The following is a 25,923-nucleotide window of genomic DNA, read 5'->3' as shown; positions in this document are numbered from 1 at the left end:
CGCCCTGTGTCGGATGAAATAAATTCCAAAAAACCCTAAAAAACGAAAATGGGTAATTAAATATAGTTCATAACTACCTTTACTACCCGCAGTAAAACACACCGACACAAATCATGAAGATAAATATGGTAAAGTTTGCAGATAGAGCTCGGGTGGGCCTTCAGGAGTTTAGCAGTTGATGGTGATGGTGGAGTATTAAAATTATTCAGACACACACACAGACACACAGTGTCCGTCCCGTCCGAGCGAGCGAGCGAGAGAGATGGTGAGCAGAAATTATTATTTCTGCCTTATTTATGATCGCAATAAGAGCAGTTGTAATAACAATAACGATCATATATTTGGCTTTATGCGCTCCGTCCATTACCCGGGTGATCTCTTCTCCGGGCTTCCCTGGGTTTCCCACCCCCCTTACGTCTGTGTACGTGAAATTCAAACTCGAAACGAGCAAAAAAAGAAGAAATTATATTTTTGCACCGATCCCCGTGGACGGACCTGTGTTGCCTCATCGTTTCACTTACTCTTTCATTTTTATTAAGCAGTCATTAACCTCCACGACGATTCGAAATAGAGAAGTGTGCAAAAGGGGATGGAAACCAAAAACCAAAAAAACAAAACAACAACAAGATTATTATAAAAATACCAAAACACCACACAGTCGAAAAGGAATGGGAGAGCGAAAAAGTAAAACAAACTCGAAACACCCCACCAGAGCACAAAAAGTCGAAATCATTGGCCACCTCCTCCCTCCCCCTTCTTTTCCGACCCATTCTTCTATGGAATTGCTCACACACACACACACACACACACACACACACACACACACACACACACACACACACACAAACACCCAAACGGCAAGAGCAGCCGTTGGTAATGAACATGAGGAGGTATATTTATTTCTATCTGTTAGAGATTACCGAAGCATTAACGATATAGCGCTTAATTGCAAACGCGCAAACAAATGCGTTCCATTGCAATCGCGACCGTTGGGATGGGAAAAGGGGGGGGGGGGGGGGGCAGCAAAGGAAGGAGAGCCAAAGAGCGTTGAAATTTAAAATGAAAAGCGAAATAGAAGGCAAAACTTCATAAAACACACGAGACAGACAAGTGTACAGACACACGCACAAACACTTGTTCCGATCAGCATTAGGGAGGGAGGAGGAAAGGAGGTGATGTGCAGATAAACAGAAGGTATCATAAAATAAGATGATTTTTGGGGAGGGGGAGGTGCTCGTTATGATAATATCATCCCCCTGTGGGGAAAACAAAAGGAAGGAAGGAAATTAGAGCGCACGGTAAGGTAAGGAGGATGGAGGATAAATGAAGGAGTAAAAAAGCTTTTACCACCGCCTTGGCCCCCAGCCTTGCCACCCCCATGGCTGCCGAAACCGGGTTTTGGGTCACCGATCTTGCATTACGTGGATCGCTCGCAGTACGGGTGGCACGAGGATCGTGTCACGAAGGTGGAAGCACTTTAGTAGGGATGTTACGATCGGTTAGTGAAGGTCTTTGTCTAATCTGGGGCAAGTTGAACGATTGTGCGTCCTATGGGATCTGAAAACCAAAAATTGCTTTTCCGAACGATCATCAACAAGATTGTCGCAATGTACACGAAACAGTGTGATAGAATGTAATTTTCACCTCTTTTATGCTGTGTAAATCAAAGCAATTCTCGTCAGATTGTCACTGTCTTTTATTTGACTTTCTCTTCGTGTTGTCAATACCTTCAAAAAAGGGGTAAAAATACATTCTTTCGTACACTCATAAGTAATTTATATTCAAGAAAGGGCAATAAGTCTTTACACTACCTTAATAGGTTCAAGGTTGTGCAAGAGCTCAAATCAAGAACAGCATCAAGAGCGATTTAAATTTTAGTCCTTCGAACCGGATCACAAGAAGATTGGTACGCAATCAAACAACCAAGGCATTAAATTGGAAATCTATTTGTTTGAAATGCTTGCATTTAATTGCTATTTTTAATACCGTGTTATGCACGATCTAATCATGAAAACTCTTCTACACAGCACGTTCAAAAATCTTCCTTGTACCCCTTTCGTTGATCCCTTTTCTACAAAACCTTGCAGCGGATCGCTTACTCCTGCAGTCGGCTGCGCAATAGTGCAATATTTAATTACTCCACATGCGCTAATCCCCTCGACCGATTGCAGCTGCTTGCTGCACTATCGCGCACCGTGTTGCCTATTAAGTTTACATGTTTTTCTGCCCATCAAATCAAATCAAATCTGCCGGCAAATCGAACGCCCGCAGCCAGAAACAGCACTATCAAGCGGCTACGTGACCGGTGATGATGTGATGGTGATGATCGTTCAGTTGCACCCGACTGCACTGATAAGCGACCAACGTGCTCCTCCAACACACTCACGACGCTGTTTTGTAAGCTGTGACCTGTAGTAGGTTGCAAAAAAAAAAAAAACAAAACAAAAAAGAATGTAGTTAAAACGACCCCAACAAAAATAACAAAGCACTGTGGCACTGAGCGCTATAAATAATAACTATTTGCAATTAATTTGCTACACGTGATCTATTCGGTTCAGAGCAGCCCCGTTGGGTTGTACCTATTTTCCATACCTTCAACATGCACACACACACACACACTCAGACGGCAAGCTAAGGGCAGTGTTGTCGCAGAGGGCTGTGATTGTCCAACTTGTGGCCACACACCCTTACAAACGTGTTGCAATTCCGGTAAATCGAAACGCTCGACATCGGAAAGGGGGAGCGCGAAATGATCGCAAATAGAGCTACAGCTCCACCGCATACGTATGAAGGGCTAGTATGGGTGACGTAATTAAGAGTAATCAAACGAGAGGGAGCTTCAGCTGCGATGATGAACAACAACAAAAAAAGGTAATGAAATTTAAATATCGAGCTGTCGCAATATCTGGCACGCGTTGTTCCAACATTGCCACCCAGCTTCGCCAAACGGGGAAGGGAAATATTTATAACATTGTTCACAGCAAACAAAAGCGATTTGATAACTAAACGGGAAAAAATAGAACGAACACGGGGCTCGAAGCGACTTCGATGAGTGACGATCGCGTAATGGAAATGATTTTTACAAACTCCCTTTTGCCGCCTTGCACTCCCATGTGTTGAGCGTTGTAACGTCGCACTCGAACCCACACTCAAAGCATTAACTACCGCATTGTCAACGGAGATGGAAGAAAAAAAACACGAGGTGAGAAATTACCTTCGGCATCGGTATTCGATGTTAGTTGCGTGTGTGTGTGAGTGTGTGGTTTTCCTCCAAGCACTACTAGCTGCGTTACGTCGTCGGGGCCTATTTTTGCCCTTATGTGTGAGTATGTGAGGTTGTGTTTTTTTTTGCCTCATCTTTCCAAAGAGACTCCCTCGCACTCCGCTCACCCACAAGATGAGTGGTCATTTAACGATAATTGCTATATTGTTTATTATATGTAATTTAGTGTACGAAAAAGATAGCGAACTGTGATCGTGCGCGCCGATAGAAGAGCTAGGGGCCGCCGAAGAGCGAAGGGAAGCTGGTGGCGGGTGGTGTGGTTGTGGTTTGAAGCATTCAGCATTCCACCGCACGTTGTTCAAATATGACACATTCGCGCTTATTCCGGCCCCGCAAGCCTACGTACAGCCCGGCACACACGGCACGGCCATAAAGATACACGGGGGAATGCGCGGGGACCGTGGAGGGATGAAGGGGCACAACAAAAAAAAACGGGATGACTTTGGCGGCGTGCTCGTAAATGTTTGCCGCCCCAGCTGGTGCGCATTAGGGAGAAGTTTCGGTGGGGTGAAGAAGGCCGCCCTGCTGCCCTGGTCTTGTTTCGGTTCCTTTTTTTTCTTCTAGGCAATCTTTCTAAAAGCGGCAAAATTAAATGGTAAACAACATATAAACACATCGCGCACACACACGCACACATTTTCACACAGAAAAAACACACACACACATGATGATGACGGGTTGCGAGAGGCAAAAAAGAAACCCCGCTGCACACAATACAATACACAATAGGGAAAGAGGGTATGTGCGCGCGAGCGCGCTTTTGGGGGTGGAAAACTCCAAAGTAATTTTCCACCGCCCGACCGACTGTGTTGTCCCGCGTCTGTCCCTTGGTGCACGTTGTTCGAGACACAGCACACCAACTGCATCCAGGCGGTGGTAAAAGAGATGGCGTAAAAGGTATGCTGCTGCATTTGGACGGGACTTCACAATTGAGCTTAGTAGTAGTAGGAAAAGCAATGCGTCATCGGCGTGCGCGCTCGCGTGTGTGTGTGCGTGCACGAGTAAGTGTTAGTGCTCTGCCAACCACGTGGCGATGATGAATTTTTATTCATGCTTGTAATGAGTAATGGTGGTGTGAAGATAAAAGAAACCGTTTTATTTTACCACCACCCGAAGCCCCTTCCCTTGTGGCCGCTTTGGCCCGTTTGGGTTGACTTTTCGCTTCAAATTTCAGCAAGAAGAAGGCGGTAAAGGAAGGACTGAGGACGGGAAAGAAACATGACGGATATGTTATACCAATACACACAAACCCACAATCATGCTTACTGTAAAATATGTGTAAATTCACGGCCTTTCTCTCGTTGACCTCATCGCCGCTCGCTCGTACCACACTGATTAACCTTTCCTTTAATTTTCCCATTCCACTCCCCCCCCCCCTCTGCCCACCGATTGCTCCATTGCTCCAACTGTTTGGAGCGATCCACAGTGACCCTTGGAGCGGATGCCGACCAAAAGCAGGGTGGTAGGGTGGCGGGTAGGTGAAGGCAAACAAAAACGATCGTGCAATATGTTTGCGTTGACATGTTACATAAGCAGACAAGATGTTGCTTTTGTGTCTGATTATTACATTTGCTTGCGCAGTTTTCTTTTCGCCGTTGCTGTGTTGCTCTTTCTTTCTCTCTATCTCTCTCGCTCACTTCAACCCTCTGCATCTTTTCATATCGCACGATGAGTTCAAAGAAAGATGCATGGGTAGAAATAAAACCTCCCCACGTAGAGGCCCGTGTACGCCGTACGATGCGCCGACATTGATACACCGGGCGCGTGGAGCCAAAGAAACGGATGGAAAGAAACGGGGTCTGAAATTGGAGCATCTTTTTCCTGTGTCAGGTTGAAGCGTGTTGTATTTGTGACGCGTGTCCATCGCAAGCAAGCAAAACCGCGCACTGGTTGGGATGATTGTTTGAAGGCTAGGCTTTTGTTGGGGAAGGTTTAACAGAATTGTTGCAAGGAATTGTGGTATAGTCATATAGCAATATGTATGCAGCGGTAGCAAAGTATACATAGAAGACGATATGTTGATGGATTTTAATGTCAAGGTAGAGAAAGAAGAAGAAGGATGTGGAATATAGGAAGCAGTGCAATCGCCTCTACAATATGATTCCTATTACGAACCGATGATATCTTATCCTAACATGTGTTCACCTAACTACAGACATCCAGAGTAGCAGGAATAGAACATATTTGGCTTATAATACAGCCCAAATAGCCAGCTCTTACTTTATAGCTGATTTGGGGCTGTTTAACGAAAAATCGTTCCGATGTCGTACTTTGTGGCTGATTAAGAGATAGACGGTACTTTGCGAAACTATAGAGCTTTTTAACAGGCACATGGTACTTTCAGGAACCTTGTAGCTGATTAGCCTGATATGTATGGTTCACGATGGCACTTTAAGGCTTGTTAAGAAAGCGTACCGAGCTTGGTGGAACTTTATAGCTTTTTAATGCATGACATCGGTACGAGGTGGCCCTTGTCAAAGTGTCAAAAACTGGTGCCGTCAATCATCTCGTTGCTACTGCCCAAGCTAGTTAAGTTAATTGAAGGATGAATATTGAGTGAAGTGATTGTGATTGTACAGTAAATTGTGTGAACTTTTGTATAATTCATGAATATTAAGAATTTAAAACTATACACATGTACACAAACAAAACAAATCCTGTTGTTCATTTCATCGATAACGCTTGCTTGGAAATAGAACACAAAGAAAAATAATCCCCGGTACCCTGGCATAAGGAAGCTGCTTAAGCGCTGGTTGAAAGACCCACCTGGAACTTTGATGCTGTTTATCTACTGCAAAAGGCGAATTCAAGCAGCGATCTTTAGCATGCCAAAATTAGCTGCTTAAGCAATTCTGGCTATTTGGGAGTTCAGGAGTGTCTGGACTTCTATTTCAGGAGTTTCTGGACTTCTGTTTCAGAAGCTCTAAACAAGAATAGAACTTCGATCAACTTTAAGCATCTCGTCAAGAAGAATCATTCTTAGCGCCTCCTTCCAAAGAATGACAACTTCAGTCGAGGAAGCTCTCCACTCGTTTCCATATCCCTAGACACTTTTTGAAAGTGGTCTATGTTTCTTACGGGATCATGCCATACGAGAGGAAGGTGGTCAAATATCTGTAAGCTGCTTGAGGATCTGTATGATGTATTCATCGGTTATTCTATATACACGAGTATGAACCATATTGCCAGGGAATAATAATCAGAGTCTTGAAAAGATCCCTTTGAAGACTTCAAATCAAATAAGCAATTAGCTAGTTCCAAGATCTCCAAGTAAGATTTTGCCTAAATTGATTGATTTTGTACATCTTTCTTAAACCGATATACTAGAATGAGAAAACCTGGGAAAGTAACCCTTTAAAATAAACCTGGAATTTTCTATTTTTGATTGTTTGTATCAATATTCACCTCCCCAAATCTTCACTAAAGCTTGCGCGCATAAGTCAAGCGCCTAAACGGTACATGCAGTTAGTACTTTAAATCTTCTTTTTAAAAATAACCAAACGAATTGTCCTCCATTAAACCCACACACCAAACAAAACAACAGCTATCAACTTCTACTACCAATGGGAAACAGATGTTTGTAAGCCTTACTAGCCGGTGGGCAATTTATTTATTTAAAACCAATTTAACCAACCAACCCAACAGCAACAAATAAAAACAGAAGCAAAGCCGGAACAAACACTGACAGGCGTAATCGACACTAAATCCTCCATAATTTCCCACTTGTTGCACCGGTGCAGCAGCAGCACGCCATCCCGAACAACAAAAAACCCTGTCTCCCCTTCCTCTCAAAAAGGCTCACATCCTCCCCCCCCCTCCCCCGTTCCCCCAAAACTACCGACTACCCGAACTACCCGAAAACGTGTACACGCGCTGGTATGTAAATGATTATCCGATAATCGTATCAATCCACACATCCCACGGCGGGGACCGCGTTCATGGGGAGAAAGTGAGAGAAATTGCCAATCGGTCAGCATCGACACCCAACCACCACCGTTTGTCGCGCCATGTGTGTGTGTGTGTGTGTGTGTCTGTGTGTTTGAAGCGGCAAAACGCACAACACGGATAAACACACAGAAACGCATAGCAAAAAAGAAAAAAATACACACCCACTCGGCTCCCACACACCGCGAGTGTGTGAAAACGTAAACGCACAGTCAAATAAACACTACTCCCCCCCCCCCTTCCTTCCCTCCTTTCCACCCACCTCATTGTGGTCCACCCCAAAGTGGCCAGATTGTGGCACAAATTATGATGCAACGATGGATGGGAAAACGTGCGAAACGTGCGCAGATTTTTGTATGTTTTTCCCTCCCAACATCCACACAGACACACACACACACACGCACAAGCACACACATACGCTGGGTGGTGTATATTTGTCGAAGTGCATCAATGCACCATCCCACCCTCCCCGGTTGGGTGGTTGGGTGGGATGCAAATTGAATGAAAATCATGCCACGTGCCCACGGCCACCGAATTGATGCTGCCGCTGTTGCTGCCTGACGCGATTTATGAGGTTACGGGGCAAATTTCGCACATACACACACACACACATACACACACATCGCTGCCTCTACTCTTTCTCGCCGAATAAACATCGGCCAGCCCAGCTGGGGGAAAAAGGTAACAACTCACTCACTCACACCGAACGTAACGCGCCGAATGTGCGCCGATGCCCCGAACAACAACAGAAAAAAAGGTGACGGAATCATTGCAAACGGTCAACCGGGTATTCGCACCCCGGGCCGCGACCCCTCACCTTCCCATACCATTCCGCATTCGGGCGCATGCAGATGCATCTGGTGCATCATTCACCGCACAAGAATGGCGAAGGGTGTGTTGATTGGGAATTTCGGGAGTGAATTATGGTGCATGGTGGCTGGGTATTGAAAGTCGCGCTTTGGTTTGGGTGGACGCACGCCAAACGGGGGATTAAAGCTCACAGGCAAATAGGTGGTTTCGATGCGATTTTATCTCGTGCTCAATTTGGGCGTTTGACCGCAGCCACCGCCTGTACCGCCGTACAATGCGGATGAATTGGTGTTAATTAAACTTTGCGGGAACGACAGTAGAAAGGCAATAGCCGGCCCTTAGTTTGGTGGGTTAGTGGGTATTAGTTTGATTTTGGAACTGGTTGGAAGCAATTTGTTGACGTGTTTAGGGTGGAATATGGATTAAGATCTCTTCAAGACTCTGTTGAAATGTATAGAAAAATAAGGTTTAAACTTAATGCCCCAAAGCTTTGTAGGAAACAAAAGTCTCGAAGGCTTTACTCTGTTCAAGCCACTATTTTTCATAAATTTAGGGCGTTTTTGATAAGCAAAATAGTATGAAGGTAACATATTTTCCCCCAAAAATAGAAAGCATGAAATTTTGCAATTACTTCAACAAGAAAAAAATCCTCAAACAACTTCAATATTCAGTAACGCCATCAACAGGCTGGACCCATTCCCAGTCCATCCAACCATCGTTTATCAATGGACCGGTCTGTTTGCGGACAAGTCATCTATTCCACTTTAATTCTTCGAGCAATTTCAAACCCCCTCTTCTCCTATCAAGTCGATCGATTGCCGAAAAATCACCCAATCGACAGGACAGCGAACAGAGCAACGTATTCACGTCGGGTTTTTTCCCCCTGCACTCACTAAAACACACTCCAACATGAAGTGCAAAGCTTCAGCAAGCTCTCTCGCGACCAGCTCGTGACATGCCAAACATTCTGTTTTGCTGAGGAGGCGTGGAGGGGAATGGGAAAGAATTGTGTCATAAAAAACCCAACCCAACCCTGTACCCCTCAGCCGAAAGCCCCACGCGAAAAGTCAACCTCCTCTAGTGACGACAGCCGATAAAGCTACACCGAGTTAGGATAGTGCAAAAAAAGGAAGCTGCAAATGGACCTGTTTCCCGGTGCTGTGCTTTTCTTTTTCCTATGTTCTCTGTGGTATCGGCAAACAACAAGCTTTCAACACCACAAAACACACACACACGCACATACAGTGTTGTGGTGTTGCGGTTACAAGCTCGCCTGTTCTTTTTTTCATCTAAATTCTGGAGATCGATCGTGGTGGAGCTGGAGCAGGAGTGCATCGTTGCACTTTGACACGTTCGCGTGTACGCGGGCATGAGACGAGAGCACGTTGTGTGTTCAATTTCGGCCGTACACATTGTCAGCGCATTCGTTAGGGCCGCTCAAATCGAGAAAAAAAACCCGATACCGATGGATGCAAAAGTGCACACTGTGAGCGCAGTGTGACCAAATAAACAAGAAAGAATGTGACCATGGTAAATTGGTCCACGATGGAAAAGGGCTGCAGTCCTTTGGGAAGGATGGGATGCTAAATTGGGCGCCAATTAGTGTGACTGGGCAGTGATTCATGCTGTATTTGTGTTGCTTTCTTTAAATATTTCAAACAATTTTGTATATTTGTGAGTACTTTTTACTATTTTTCTGAATAATAATATTTCAGATTTTAAATATGCAGTTAAGGGAACTTTACCATAACCTTTAGCTATGATGTTTTAGTCCACTGGGATGTCTTTTTTGCATTAGTTTCCTCAAGGAGCTTTCCTACAAGTTGTGATTTAACACTAAACATAATATTGCTTCTGACTTCTTCTTCAAGAAACTGCATGCAAATCAACCCCAAAACTGCTTTGTTCACTTACTAATATGACAATACTAATATGATAATATCTTGCTCAAAGCGAGTGTCATCCACCAGCCCTTTCTCTACCAAACACAAAATTACAATTTCAGCTAGCACAAATGAAAATCGATTTCCATCGATAAACAGCAGCCCATTTAGTGCCTACCAAAAAGCACGGATTAAAATTCACCCTTAGCTTAATCGGTAGCTTGACAGCTCGGTGCCACCGGGTTTGCCCGACCCACCACCATCTAATCTGCCATCATTTAATTTGTTTTAGTCAGTCACTACAGTCTGACTGGCTACAGTCGTTCCTGCCCCCACTTTAGCGTGCTTGGCACGTGCCACACTCGCCAACAGTTGCAACAGTTGCCACATGGTCGGGTGCGTAAATGAATAATGTGGCACGCATGCACCAGGGCTCGACCAGGGAGGCAAAACCCCCGTGTGCGAAACATGTGTTACCTGTCAAGTCGCAATTCATTCCACGCTGGTTGAGTTGGTGTTTGATTCTTGTGCTTTTTTTTTTTTATTTCCTTCCCATTTTTTCCCCACACGTTCCTTTTGGAGGGATCGGTTGAGTGCGCATTTCTTGTGGGCAGTAGCAATAAAAACAATCACACACACATACAAACCACCACCATTACAGTAAGCTAAACGGTAGCTTTTGCTATGTCAGGCTGCTAACAGCTCGCTCTCTCTCTCCCTCTCGCGCTCTCTGTGAAGCATCCCCCCCCCCCCCCCCCCCCCGGACGTGCCCTAGCCTACTAAGATAATCAATCACTCGGCCGGTGCATCGCGCTTGCACAACAAAAGCAGATCATGCAATCCGGAACAAAAAACTGCATCAGCGCAAAACTGGCAGCAAGAGACGAACCCGACAGCGTGCGGCAAGCAGATATGCAATATAACACACCAATCTAATGCGAGTTGACGGTGGATATAAGTAGCAGCAGGTGGGGGCAGATATACTTTGTTACATCTCCCCCGTCCCCCCCTCTCTCTCTCTCTTTCTCTAACACACGCGCTGTGACGCGATGGCATTCGCCAACGCCGTACACAAAGTAACATTGTCATTACTATATTCATAATATTAATTATTTACGACATTCTGCACGCAATATTTATTTGCCTCGGCAATGGGCTGTGGCTGTTGGAGAGTGGAGAGGCGGCCCTTCATACGTAACAAGCGCCCTTCGCTAGGTGGTGCACCCACTTACCCGGCCAAAGCAACCCCCGACCGACGGCTTCTCCACTGCACGCGAACTGTTACTTATGAAAGAGAAATAGAAGTACACAATACACACACACATAGAGAGAGAGGGCACGCACACGTGTACTAAAACCACAGGTCTGTGTGTGTGTGCTTGAGCTGAATTGCACCATCCAAATGCCATGGTGTACATTAGGGCGCCCAAACACGGGGGCAAAAGGGCTGCCTGGGACAACATCCCAACGGTCCGGTTTTGATGTCAAGAAATGACGCAGCCGGAAAGCGGTAGACACGGGAAAAGGTTTCCATATTTATTTATATATTTTAATATACCAGCCCGTGCCGTATTGCTTCCTACTGGGTTGAATATCCCCAGTGCAAGGAGAGAGCGAGAAAGAAACATGAAATCATAAAATTACATCACCTCACAATGCGGCTATAGGTGGCGTGCAGTTGCCTTCTGTTTGTGCCGTCCGCACAGTCCACACACGATCGCACGATAATGACTGCTTTGCGAATGCATCAATTTGTCTGGTTGGAAGCAATTTTTCTATTTTTTTTTCCTATTGTAAGCACACATACCTGTATGCCAGTGTGTGTGTGTATGTGTGTGAAAGAGAGTGTTTGAGTAGCAGTTTAATAGTAATCACAACGAGCTTAATCACACACGACTTAGTTGCTTGGGTTCCATTTTTCATGCCGCTGCACAAGCATTGCCGAGGAACTGTGACACGACGATTGAGATTAAAAAGTTATCTAGGTTTAAATGATTTCACAAATTAAACAATAAAATCGAAATTAGCCGTTTGAACGCCGTTTCATGTTGGAACATCCCTTGCACTTGGAGCGTGCTTGCTGTACATAAACATGTTGCTGCTCAATGCGCGGTCCGGCTGGTATGGTGAAGATCACCTATTGGACTTAACGAAAAAACAGGGCGCTCATACAGCTGACCCTGACGATACACAAAGAGAGAGAGAGAGAGAGAGAGAGAGAGAGAGAGAGAGAAGGAGAGAGAGAGCTCGATCGAACGATGCGCCGCCGCACAATGTAGCAATTAGAGATAATAATTGATTACAGTTGAAGGAATATAAATAATGTCGAGAGAAATGATGCGATACATCCATCTTCGTGCCGTGCCCCGTGTGGTACGCCCAAGGAAAACGAGATGCAACAGACCCATACATCTGTGTGTGTGTGTGTGCTGTGTGCGCTTTGTTATGGGGCTGGTTTTTCCCCCCTTTCGCATTCGCAAAGGCATGCAAAGAAGCGCAGCGAACATCGAGAAGCGAAACCATTTAATGATGCGGTATGCGGTTCGGGGTGAATCCGACACACACACACACACACACACAAAGCCCGAAACCACCACCATCACCTTCCTGCACACTTGTTTTTTTTTTTTTTTTTTTTGCAAGGGCAACCGAACGAACACTGCGAGGGCTGCGCTAATGGGAGAACGCTTTACATCACTCATCCAGCCGCCCGATGACAGGCTCGTGTGGAAGGTGTTTGGTGTGTTTGATTATATTTTTACCCCCGGTTTTGTTGTGTGTTTTCCCGCCCTCCAGCAGCCTTCTTCTGCTCTTTATTCTTCGCGATAAGAACGACGGGCCCTACACACACTCAGGGCATTTTCCCAGCGATTCAGGGCCTTTTTTCGTTGTCTGGTTAATTATTGGCTTTACAGCGAACCAAACGGTTCTATCGGCACAGTCGGAGAGAATAAGGTCAGCTGAGCTTGATCTAAAACAATGCTAACTACCATTTGATAAAGGTTAAAAGAGTAAAAGTATAAATAAAATGAAACCAAATGACTCGCTGACAGATGCATCTCACAGAGTAAACAAGAGTGCGTCAAAAAACTGCCCCACAAAACGCTCGCAGGAAATGGAATCAATCTCCTGTTCTTAAATACATTTTGTGCTCCACACCCAACCCGAACACACACACACACTGACCTAGCACACCGAAGCAGCTCCATAAATGAATCATAAATCTAGTATTTTCCCATTGCAAAAAATTGCTGTCCTAGCTGTTCAATTCGGCGAGCAAGTACCCCTTTTGTTGACCACAACCAATCGAAAGGTGTCCAACCTGGCTGTCAAATATAAATCCTCTACCCCTAAAGGGCAATGAGTGCGTTTAGGTGTGCGAGCAAAGATCAACATATAACACACACACACACACACACAGATACAGAGGGGAGGCAAAGGGGAAAGGTTCCTATGTTTGCCCACCGCACGAAGAATAAAGTTCGACAGCCGGGAAAATTGTTATCCGCTTTTCGTAGTACCGCAACGGCCGACCGTGGCTGTGTGACACGTTTGCACATTAAATTGTGCAATTATTAATGCTGCAGCAGCAGCAGCAGCAACGGATGCAGTAAAAGGTGGAGTGCGAATGAGAGAGAGAGAGAGAGAGAGAGAGAGAGAGAGAGAGAGTGTGTATGTGAATAAAGCATGAGCATAATCGGTGCTCACTGGAGATTGGGTTGAGTTTAGTATTTTGTAGCTAAAAAAAAATTAACAATAAATCAGAAATCAAATCCAACACTCAATATTACTCAATTACTTGTGGAAACACTCGCCAAAATGACTTACCAACACGACCTCAAACCTTCCTAAAGCCACAGCAAGGTCCACTTCCCACAGGGTGCCTTACCAGGTCCTGCCAAGGCTGGTGGTTTGCGGTTTTTGTGGCCATCTCCATCGTCCTTTGGCGGAACGGGGACTTGAGAAATGAAGCCGTTTGACACTCCCTAGCACCCTTCAAACACTCACACACACAGAGCATTTAATCTCGCTCTCGAAAGTTCACCGGAATGCACCTTCCAGAGGGTTTCGCCATCCGTTTTTTTTCCTCCGCTTTTATCGCCAAACAGTTTAACCACACATTCACACAATGCAAACGAACAAATGTCATACAGCCGGGATAAAGAGAGAGCGAAAGGTCCTGCTCCCTTGTCATGTTTTATGGTGAATTTTAAAATATCACTGCTTTTATGCCCCTTTTTTTGGGACATGGTATAAGAATCGGTCAAAAACATGCCACAGTTATTGTGTTGCGACTTCAAAACAAAACCCAAAAGACAGTCGGAAAATGCCCGCAAATAAAAAGTGCACCTTTTCTATAATGCAGTGCGTAGTCCACGGACAAAGCCAAACAATAACCACACACACACACACACACGCTGGTTGACGGGCCCAATTTTTGGCTGGTCCGTCCGTGCGAAGCAAGAAGGCCGCAATATTTCGGTCAATTATAATTTCATGACTTTAATTCGGCTAATGTGTCAAAAAAGCACCGGATCACTTAAGAGCCGCACGTTTGGGGCGTTTGGTCCCCCCCGCCCCTCCCCAAAACCAGGCGGCGTGAAAAACCCGCAAACGATTGACGTGGGAGAGTGGCGTTTCTGCCGCTCCGGCATTCGTTTTCATTTGTTTTATTCATTGATTAATCGTGTGTGTGTATGTTGTGACTCGTTTCGAGTCTATTTTCCCATTTTCTTTTTGTTGCTCAATAAATATATCGGTCTTTTGACAGGCGATTGATTTTGGTTTTGTTTCTTTTCACTGTCTTTTTAATCGTTTGCTTTTGCGTGTTTTGTTTCTCATTTGAGGATTTGTATCTTCTTTTTTTTTTCTCCTTTCGTTTTGTGTTGTTTACTGCTACATTCGTCATATTTAATAAAGTTCTGATGGGTTGTTTTTATTCTCTTCTTTTACTGTTACTTCTCCTGTTCGCTTTTGATTGACTTTTAATTAAACGCTGCTTTCTTATCTCTCCTTTTAATTTGGAAATCATCATACAACATTGTTTTTTTTTGTATATTCACACCAAATATTTACACCTCTTTTCGCATCCCTATTGGTCCTATCTTTTGCACTAATTATACATTACCGTTTTTCTTCTTTCTCCCGACGATTCAAACCCAACAGCAGAAAGTTACCAATACCAGCTGCAGTCGATGTGGCAGAAGTGCTGGAACAGCCAGAACCTGATCCATCATCTGCGCTTTCGCGAGCGCGGCCCGCTAAAGTCCTGGCGCCCGGAAACGATGGCCGAAGCGATCTTCAGCGTGCTGAAGGAGGGCCTGTCGCTGTCGCAGGCGGCCCGCAAGTACGACATCCCCTACCCGACGTTCGTGCTGTACGCGAACCGGGTGCACAACATGCTCGGTCCGTCGATCGACGGCGGTACGGATCTGCGGCCGAAGGGTCGCGGTCGACCGCAGCGCATACTGCTCGGCATCTGGCCGGACGACCACATCAAGGGCGTCATCAAGAGTGTCGTCTTTCGCGATGCCAAAGAGATGAAGGAGGAGCCGATGATGTACGGCCGACACTCTGTAAGTAGCGCCAACACCATGGGGGTACGTTCAATTCGCGGATTTTTGTTTTGTGAAGTGACTCACGCACGCACACGCTCCTCCACTGTCTCTTTCCTTTTGGGGGGGGGGGGGGAATGGTTGCACATGAAATTGTTTAAATTTGCAATAAAAATGAAAACAAAACACCTTTTCTTAAATTTTACAATGTTTCTAATCGTAATACACATAGGTGAATACTGTTAAGGTTCTTTTTACATTATCTTTCCTACTTTCTATCCTTCTTTCTCGTCATACAGGGTTTTCCGAGTTTCCAATTTCCAATATCAATATTACTTTTCATTGAATGCAAGATGTTTTTCAACAGAGATCAAATGTTGTATTTGCATCACAAACATTTTTTTAATTCTCTCGCAAGATTTTCAACACATCGCAAGCTGGACTGAGTTTGACAGTTCTTTGTGAAGTGTTGAAAATCATGCGGAAGGATGGACATTTTAGTGTGATGCAATAACAACACGTGACAGCTGTTGTAAAACATATTGCAAGCAGTGAATGCAGGATTTTTGAGTCAATTTCCAATATCTAATTCATTTTTCATTGCTTGCGAGATGTTTTTCAACAACTGTCTAATGTTGTATTTTCATCACAATACATTGTTCAGTTATTCCACATGATTTTCAACACGACTCAAACTGAGTTGAGTTTGACAGTTCTTTGTGATGTGTTGAACTAAAATTTAGATTGTGATGCCAATACAATATGTGACAGCTGGTGAAAAACATCTTGCAGGCGGTGAGTAATGATGTGCACACTCAAAAGTGCATTAGAAAAACCTGTAATGCTGATCACATTAGACAGTGACTTGGAAAACCCTGTAAAAACGTTTCACAAGTCTTATTTCTTCCGCGATGCATTATGATTCATTTTTCTATAATTCAAAGATAATTTTTATTGCTTAAAAGATAATTTTGTTATTTCATGTTTTCTATTTCGTCCATATGATTTTCAACACATTTGCTTGGTTTACATTGCTTTTATTATTTGACAATCTACTACTATCAGGTATATACTATATGAAAATCTGTCAGATTGAATTTGAAAAGTGGCTTATAAACGCTTCAATTCTAATTGGTGATTGGAATTCGTTAACCTCTATTGGAACTAATGCTTTTTGCACACTCTCAACGTTAATTGGATTATCTACTAAGCTTCAAGTCAAGTACTCTTGTTGCTTTGATTGAGCCGCCAACCTCAAAGGCGACCAACAGCTGACCATTCCCCCCTTTCCGTTGCGCTGATCTTTATCCATTTATACGTTCTTTTTTTAGTAACTTATCGAATCCTTCCAGCCTTTTCCCTTTCAAGACAACCCCCTGAGCTACGGACCGACCGCACCGAACGGTCAGCTACCCTCCGTGGCGACCGGCACCAACGTCCCGGACGGCATGTCGCAGGACGCGCTGACAGCCGCCACCGTGGCCGCCGTCCGCCAGCAGATGTGCAATATGGTGGCGGCCGCCCAGCACCACCCGGACGCCGCCAATCTCGTGGCGGCGGCCGGCTTCAACCTACCGTCCCACTGTGGCACACCGCCCAACCTGAGCATGCATCCGGCAGCGGCAGCGGCCGCCGCCGCCGCAGCCGCCGCCTCGAACGCATCCGCCGCCGGTGGACCGAGCGGGGGTGGCGGCGGCGGTGGCTCGAGCGGTGCCATCCCGCTCCCGAAGATGGGCTCACCGGCCGTCCCATCGACCGGGCACGGTAACAACAATGGCGGCTCGGGCGCCGGCATTCAGATGCCGCGCCTGGGTTCGCCCGCCGGTTCGAGCGGGCTGGCGAAGGAGCACGAGCTGCAGCATCACGGCGGCGGTGGCGGCGGCGGCGTAGGGCTTGGTGGTGGATCTGGGGGCGGTATGTCCCGGGCGACACCGCCCGGTGCCCGGGACCGTGCGATGACGGCCCGCTCCAATCTGGCCGCCGGCGAGACGGGCCGCAGCAGCAGTTCCGCCGGCAGCATCCACCGATCGTCACCTTCCAGCAGTGCCGGCTCGTCCCTGAACCACCAGCACCCGGCCCATCTGTCCCATCCGCACCATCAGCAGCAGCATCACCACCAGCACCACCACCAGCCGCACCACGGACATGCGCACCATCTGCCGCACCACAACCCACTGTCCCATCTGGTGGGTTCGGGCGGCGCGTCGGGCGCCCTCAGCATAACGAAGCTCGGTTCGCCCGGCTCGGCACACGACCTACGCATCAGCAACAGCCCCGACGAGAGCCCGCTCGCCTCCCCGATCGGGCTGGCGATGGAACCGGCCGTCAATCTGGCGCTCGGGGCCGGCGGCACCCAGCCCGGGCCCGAGGATGTGCGGCTGCACGTGCCGCCCCCGTACGGCAGCAAACCGCCGTCCCGGGGCGGTGGAGCACCGTCCACCGGCTACACCAGCAACTCGTCCCCACCGCGACCCGAGCACCTGTTCCAGGATCAGGACATTGCGGCGCTGGTAGCGACGACGCGGGCCGCCTGCCCACCGTCCCGCGTGCCCGACTACAAGGACACGGCGGTACGGCCGACGGCCTCCATCAAGGTGGAACCGCTGACCGAGTGTCGGGGCGATTAAACCGGCTCCATGACGCACACAGGCACACAAGCACATACACATCCACCAGCACCCCGCACCGCTATCCCACCCCGTACTGGGCGCCATCGGTGGCTCCCTCTATCGGTCGGTCTTTTAAGTTTAGACAATTTTTAATATGTGATATATTTAAGCGGAAGAGCGCTCTGGCGGGAGTTCCCACAAGTCTTCTCCCTGGTGCGGTGGCGTCGCGAGTGGGTCATAAAGGGCCCCTCCCCCGTTGCCCGGCTCGCCCCATTTCGCTTCCACGTGTAGGCATTAATTGTAGTTGTGAGCATATATATACATATATACACTAAACACAGTATTTATTTGGACAGTTTCCCATCGGGGGGACGGGAAACAACTGCAACTTACAAACATGGGGGACATGCTTCCAACATTGTGTGTTTGTGTGTGTGTGTGTGTGTATACGTGTGACAGGTGGTGTATGGGAGGAGCAGAGCAATGAGCCAAGAGATAAAAAATGGAGAAGAAAATCACCCTCCCAGATAAGAATTTGTGTGCAATAAGGCGAAAGAATATTGGGAGCGAAAAAGAGACGAAAGGCAAGGAACACAAAGAGAAAGAGAGGCACAGATAGAATGCACACGATTGGCAAAACATGTAAAATGGAATCTTACATTCCAAACTGTCATCAATCTTATCGCAAAACGGTGAAAAAGAACTGCCGTGTCCTAAGCGCTAACGTAGCCGGAAAAGGAACGGAACAGTCCTTTAGAAAGGTGAAAAAGAGAAAGAGGAAGGAAATAATAATTTTAAAAATGAAACCATTACAACGTAAAAGGGGCAAAAGATTCAAACTTGCATCATGACTTCTAACTAATGTGTGTACAAAAAAAAACAAAACAAAACAAACGGTATTGAAAGTTTAACAACAAAAGCAAACAAATAGAGAGCAAGCGACACCTGCACGCCTGCATTCTCGCTGGTTGTGGAATAATTCAAGCTCAAACAGTCAAGTTCTACTCTGAAAAGCTGTGATCGGCTTTGTAAGATCACCGAATTGTGCGTTGAGGAGCGATTTGAATTGCATACCTTGCAGGCGGAAGAGAGCAAAATTAAAAAAGAAAAAGAAAAACATGAGCTAGGAACTATTTTGTACACGAGCGAACACATTTATAATGCCAAACTTTCAGACCTTAAAAAAAAAAACAAAGTAAAAAGAGGAGATAAAGAAAGGGGGAAAAAAGAAATCTCTACTAATACTTTCGGCTACCTTATCAATGGACGGAGATGAAGCGAAACTGAAACAAACAAACAAACAAACAAATAGTTTAGCAAAAAGGACAAAACAGAGTAACACATTGCTATAAAAAAAGAAGGAAGAAGAAAGAGAGAGAAGAATAGAGAGAGAGAAAAAGTAAGAGAACAACAATCCAACCTTTTAGGCCTTTTAGATTGAAGCATTTTTCGGCCGAGTGAGCTGAAGCAATCCTCGAAAAAAAAATAATGGAAGAATGGAACATGGAACGAATACGTTGTTTAGTTAATTGAATTTTGCGTTCCCAATTTTACGTTGCACTACGACCGTGTGCACTAAACTGCTACCACCAGGTTCGTTGTGATGAAAAAAATGGCTAACCGGCACCAGCAAACCGGACCGAAGAAAAACCCAATACAAAAGCACAAACAAGAAGGAAAAATGGAAGGAACAAAACAAAAACAGGCACGATTTGCAACAAGTTTTTGGCAGAGAACTAACTAGCGAAGTAAACCAAAACTGCTGCAAAACTACAAAACAAGCCAAGGAACGAACGCTCCTCTTTTCGGACGGAACCCCTTAAAGTATCACGGACCCCTGCCCGGACGCCCCTCTTCCTCTTAAAAAGGCTAAGCATGTTACCATTTTTTGGCAAAAAAAACATAAAAAAATTTTTGGCGAAAAGGTGAAAACGTTTAGGCAAAAGTAGCAACAAAGTAGCAAAAATTTATTACGACAAAAATACAAGCAACCTTTCGGCCTATGTGTTCAAAAAAGCGAAGAAACATAAGAAAAAACAAGAAGTAGAAGAAAACAAAGTAATAACAATCGCAAAAAAATTGCGAACAAAACCCCTGTTTTTGGCAAGGAGAGAGTAACAAAATTTTATGCAAAATTTAACAAAATTATTAACGCGAAAAGAATGATACAAAATTATAGTAGCAGAAAAGAGGTATATTTAAATTTTGCGTACCGCGCAGGTGAGCGCTTAAAGGAAACACAAATCGTACCAAAAAACGATACAAGGAGTGTAACAAAAAGAAGAGAAACACGGCGAAGAAAAAAGGAGTAGTAGTAACCTTTGGACAAAAGGCGCAGTGAAAAGAGCGGGAAAGAAAACGAAAGAGACAAAGAGACAAAAGTGCCTTCCACTTCCCTTTACGAAGCGTGTAACAGAAAGAGAGAGAAAGAGAAAACAAAAGAGAAAGAAAACAGAAACAAAAAACCACAAATCTATAAACCAACCGGGTGAAACTACGGTGAACTGAACACGGTGAAGAAAGTGAAAGAAAGCAAACCAATAATACCACAATGGCGAAACACGAGTGGCTGGTGTAGTTGTTAGTTTTATAGTGAGTAAACTGGTGCAGGAGAATACAAAAATTGTTACAAAACTTTTCGGCAAACCGGTAAATCTATGTATCAAAATCAAAGTCAGATATAGAGTGTATTCGTTTCGTTTTTCTGTTGATTGTTCCAGTGCACTGTACGAGGACAGTGAGATGTGCGAGAGAGTTAGGGAGAAGAAAAGAATGAGAGATCTTTTAAAAATTATTAAATCATACACAAGCAATGGGTAAAGATGTACTCTAAGAAGGCGTACGTAAGACAAAGTTTGCTTCAGTAACCGTTCAGACCAAAATTTTTAAAGTCAAAATTAAAGAAAATTGTTTTAAGGCATTTATGTTACTCCAAAACAAAAAACAAAAAACATCCAGCTCTGTACAAATGAGGAAAACCTGTGAAAACAAAAAAACAAGCAAAATCCCAACAACAGTCATGATGTTTTGCAACATTTGCTAAAACAACCCCTCAAACAAGAATGCAACAACTAAAAAATGAACTATAATTTGCCGGAGATCTGCTGTTTCAGAACCTATAACAACCAAATCGTGTGAATAAGTAAGCGATCATAACAAAATTCTATTACCTATGCTCATGGCACAATCGTACAGACACCATCCACCCCCTTATTACGTTGTACAAGCGACACAAGCAAAACAGCGCTTAAGTTTACAACGCTAGCCGCATTGAGTCTCTAACACGTACGCATACCCTTTTATCGCATTACGAGTATGCGCCGGTATACGACAAAGCAGAACAAAAACCAAAAATTATCACATAGGACACATACACATACGTCACATGAGAGAGCAAAGCCCGGTACAGCAAGCAACAAACAGGACCTTTCTTTCTGCAACATAAAAACAGAACATCAATAACCAACAATAGTTTACGCATTATGGATGTCAACCCCCGCTCTTTGAATGATCTCATATAGGAAATGTGAATGATTACATCCACCCAGCTGTTTCGATACGAATCTAGCAGTCCCCCCACCCCTGCTGACGACAGTGCAGGGGGTGGAACATGTTCAAACAAATAGCAACAAAACACAAGCAAATCAGAATAATAATCACCCAACCTCCCCTCAAACAGCAAAGCAGCTCAGCAACAAAAAAAAAGGGAATATTAGCTAAACTTCATAAATGTATGTGTAAAATGGAATAGAAATACTTAACAAACAAACAAACAAACAAACAAACAAACAAACAAACAAATAAATACAAACACACACAACAAATGGATGAGAAAAGATGAAAAGAAAGGTGTCAAGACAAGAACAAGAAAGATGAAAACCATAACAGCACAATTGTGTAGCTGTTGAAATACGCAAAAATGAGAGTAAAAGAAGAAGCAAATAATTGTGAGATGAAAGATAGTAAATGATCGTAACTGAGCGATCAATATCATCGCTGTGCGCATGTACTACTAACCTACATAAAGAAGAAAAAGAAAAGGAAGAAGAAAAACAAAACAATCATCAACAGGACTTGGTTGTGTGAGCGCATTTCAACGCAATCGCTTATCGTGTTTGATAATTTATTGCTTTTTTGTCTGTATATTCTCTCGGGTTTTTTTTTTATTTGGTGGCTATTTTCAGCCTGCTATAATTGAACAACTGTCTCTAAGTGTCTCAAAGGAGGTAAAGTGACCACTAAGCAGCAGCAACAACAGCCCCAAACGAACCAAACTTCCGCCACTAGAGGGCGTTTGTTTGGAGCGCAAAAGCAAAAACCATAAACAAGCACACACAACCACACAAACATATATAGCAAAACTACAGAAACGTTAATAAACGGTGATGCAAATCATAGCCCGATCGTGCGATAGTACATAGCAGTGTAATGTAGCCGATGTAATTGGTATTTGTTTAGGTTAATTTAAATGAATTATCACACGTTCGCTACCAACTACCCGCAAAACATCACAGACACACACCGCGCCCCCCTTACACTACAGGCACAGACAGGCTATGTATGGGTTTGTCTTTGTAATGGAAAGCTAGCCACGTAGAACGACGTTCGAGCGTCGCCGTGCAATTTATAGTGAAAAACAAAACGACTAAATATATTAAAAAATCTTGTATAATTTAAAAAAAAAAACATTTAAATCTACCCCCATCCCAAACCATCTCACCATCTCCATCACTACCATGCTCTAATTCCCAATCAATGTACAAATGTAGTCCAAAAATAAGCCATCCCACCCTCTAAATCCAACCTTCCATCGAGGCGAGGCTTAACTGGTTGAATGAAGCTCTACCAACTCTTTTATTTGTTTAGTGTATAATTTAATGTGCATTTCTCTGTTCTTGATTTTTGCACTGTAACGCATAGGGACAGTTAAAGAAAATGGCTAGATATATATACATGTATGTTCTGTGTTGTTACTATTTTCTAGAGATGATTTACGACTTTTAACACACAACAAACACGCGCACCGATACGCACTTTAAATGCCTCTCGAGAGTCTTGGGGGTGAGGTGAGGAAAATGGGAATCATGTTTTTTTGTTTGTTTTAATATTATTATTACTGGAAGGATCGACTCCTACTTATCTTAATAGCAGAGTTTATTTATTATACATCGGAATAATTTGCTTTAGTAATACTGTAGTGACTATTTTTACTACAACTACTACTAGTACTATTACTACCACTACTACAGCTACTTTTACTACTAGGGGGAAGTTAGACGGTAATGGCAAATGTATACCGATATAGTTAATAGTACGCATTGTGCAAAAGAAATACGTGAGCAAGAGAGAAAGAGAGAGAGAGGGAGAGCGATTGAACTGTTTCAGAATTTAACGCACAAAACGATAAAGCAATTCGAACCAATCCAACCAATCCCAAGCAAAACGGATGTTTAGAAGCGATAGCCATTCATCCTTGATAACTGTATATGGATCCCATATCCTTCCTTGGGCGCGCGCGTTGCTGGCAGCATAGTTTGCTTGCAGTGTGCTGAAGTTTAATTTATACAAGTGTCTGTTGAATTTTATTTTCTATTGCCTAAGTTATTATGTATTTTTTTATGAGCTATCGTTTAAGTGCACATTTTTATACTGTACGTGCATGGGGGGTAGAAAGAGAGTGGAAACGGTAGCTGTATGCGTAAAAAAGCCGTTGTTATAACGAAGCGAAAGGGAAAGAGAGAGAGAGAGAGAGAGAGAGAGAGAGAGAGAGAAATCCAAATCCCGATGGGTAGTACTATTTTTATGCATGCGCGCAAAAAAAAAAAACAAAAATACGCAATCTTACCTAATTATTGATTTGAAGCAGTGGCTGAAAATGGTACACCCGAGAACCCATGGTATGAGAGCAGGCTAGGAACAGTGGGACATACCTAAGTACTAATCGATCATCATTGTGAACGATGGATGTAGTACAGCACATCCACAAGAAATACACATACACAGCAGCTACAGCAGCAAAACCACAATCAAATAAAATAACTACACTCTCATCTGGCAAAAACAAATGAGATGGAAACGAATTAAGCAAAAGAAGTAACAAAAAAAACAGCAAAATAAAACGAACACAGGAAAATCGTATCATGCTGCTAAACATTCACACCGAAAGCAAAACAAACAAACAAACAAACAAAAACACAGTTTATCATAATCATTAGTTGGCTATTTGTCACAGTGTACCAATTTATTCGATATAAAATATAGTTTAAAAAATGCAAATAATTCATGTGTGTTGCTGTTTTGAGATTGAGAAACTGTGGTTGGAGATGGATAAACACGTGGAAGGGTAGGTAGTTCTCTAAGTTTTTCGGTTTTTAATCATTATTCAATTTAAAAATGTCACCTAATGAAGCTTTTGATTCATAATTTGCTCTTCTTAGTATTTGAAAATTACTTTTTTTGTTTTTTTTTTTTGAATAATCTTTATAAGTTTCTGTTGGGCTGCCGTATCGATTCTTTGAAGCGACAAACGGGCTACCAATACACGCAACGTACAGTTCAATGCTGTACGCATATGTACTACAAAGGGCATTGTTACCAGTAAATAAACATCAACATTTAACTGTGAACCGCTAGTTGGGTTAATAATTATTTAATCTGTTCCATATCACACTTCTCAAAATGCTTCGAATTGCTACTCTATTTATGTCTCATTATCGCTCGTTACAAGCTGAAAGGATCCCGATGGCAACGGCACCGCATGAAACGACCGAGAACGTCACCTCTGCACCTCTGCGCTGACAGGCGGCTCGATGCGAGCGGCTGTCAAACAACTGTCTGCCGGAATCAGAGTGACCAGAAATACCGATTTATCTGTATTCCTACCGATTTTTTATATGCCTACCGATTCACAGATGACCGCCCTAAAACTACCGATTTTCCATTTATCCTACCGAAAATCACAGATATTTGATTTTTCAGTCGTTTAAGCTTAATCTGTGGCGCTTGGGTACTGCACATTTTTGATAAAAAAAAATATTGATAGGATTTTTAAAATTCTAATTTTAATAACATTATTCTAATTATTCTAATTCTAATAAAACATTATTATGAACCTATAAGACAGTTTTCATTCAAATCTTACAACAAATTCAAAAGATATACTCTTTTAATCACAAAAAACATCATTCTTCCATACAAATTGTATGGCCTAGCCGGGTAGGCGGTTGTACGATTACGTAAAGTTTTTTGGTCGTACACAAGACGGTTAAATGGTTGCGTTCTCAACAGTGCTCCTGCCGATATAATCTGGCCACATTGGACCGCAGGGCAAAAGCTCGCTCGAAGGGTCAATAACCGTCGCAAAACGTCAAAAACGACCGTCGCCAGCGCCTCCAAATCGTTGCGAGTTTCGCTCGCTGGCGACGTCGGTTTGCAGTACATGCGACGCCGGTTTTGACGTTTTGCGACGGTTTTGCGACGGTGGCCGCCAAAAGCTCGCCTTGCCCTGTGGGCAAAGTGACCAGAAATAGCGATGTATATATATTTGGGTTTGAAGGAAAAAATCTCAATTTTTTGTAATCATTGAACGATGAAACTCAGCCAAACAATCAAATCAATCTAAATAATCCAGCGAAAATCAAATTACAGCACGTACGATAAAATCGTATCCAATGAAGCACTGCAGTGGCCCTAAGCGGTCGCGTGGAGCCCCAAGAAAAAGAACTTGCGACCACTGAGAAAAAAGAATGAGCATCTTAGTTATTCTTTGGTTTAGAATTCCTAGTACCATTTTCAGATCAACACTTCAGAAAGACCTTCATTTGTGTAACCGCTGAACC

General features: G+C 44.0%; 1 protein-coding gene across 11 annotated transcripts in view; it reads left to right on the top strand.

Annotated features, from left to right (window-relative positions):
• The window catches only part of LOC1276686 (protein bric-a-brac 1), a 141,900-nt gene extending 117,539 nt beyond the window's left edge, over nucleotides 1–24,361 (top strand). For 7 of the 11 annotated variants that reach the window (XM_061648172.1, XM_061648170.1, XM_061648171.1 and 4 more), the window contains exons 4-5: nucleotides 15,088–15,521; nucleotides 16,829–24,361. In XM_061648172.1, coding sequence (XP_061504156.1) covers nucleotides 15,088–15,521; nucleotides 16,829–18,103 — 1,709 coding nt within the window. In that variant the 3' untranslated portion in view covers nucleotides 18,104–24,361. Of the gene's footprint in view, nucleotides 1–15,087; nucleotides 15,522–16,807 lie in introns of all 11 variants that reach the window. The other 4 variants (XM_061648175.1, XM_556692.4, XM_061648178.1 and 1 more) reach the window with 3 other exon arrangements.
• Nucleotides 24,362–25,923: the final 1,562 nt, after the last annotated feature.

This window comes from Anopheles gambiae, chromosome 2 (genome assembly GCF_943734735.2).
Source record: "Anopheles gambiae chromosome 2, idAnoGambNW_F1_1, whole genome shotgun sequence".
Lineage (NCBI taxonomy): Eukaryota > Metazoa > Arthropoda > Insecta > Diptera > Culicidae > Anopheles > Anopheles gambiae.
Note: the sequence above shows the minus strand (reverse complement) of the source record. Positions and strands in the feature narration are given on the sequence as shown.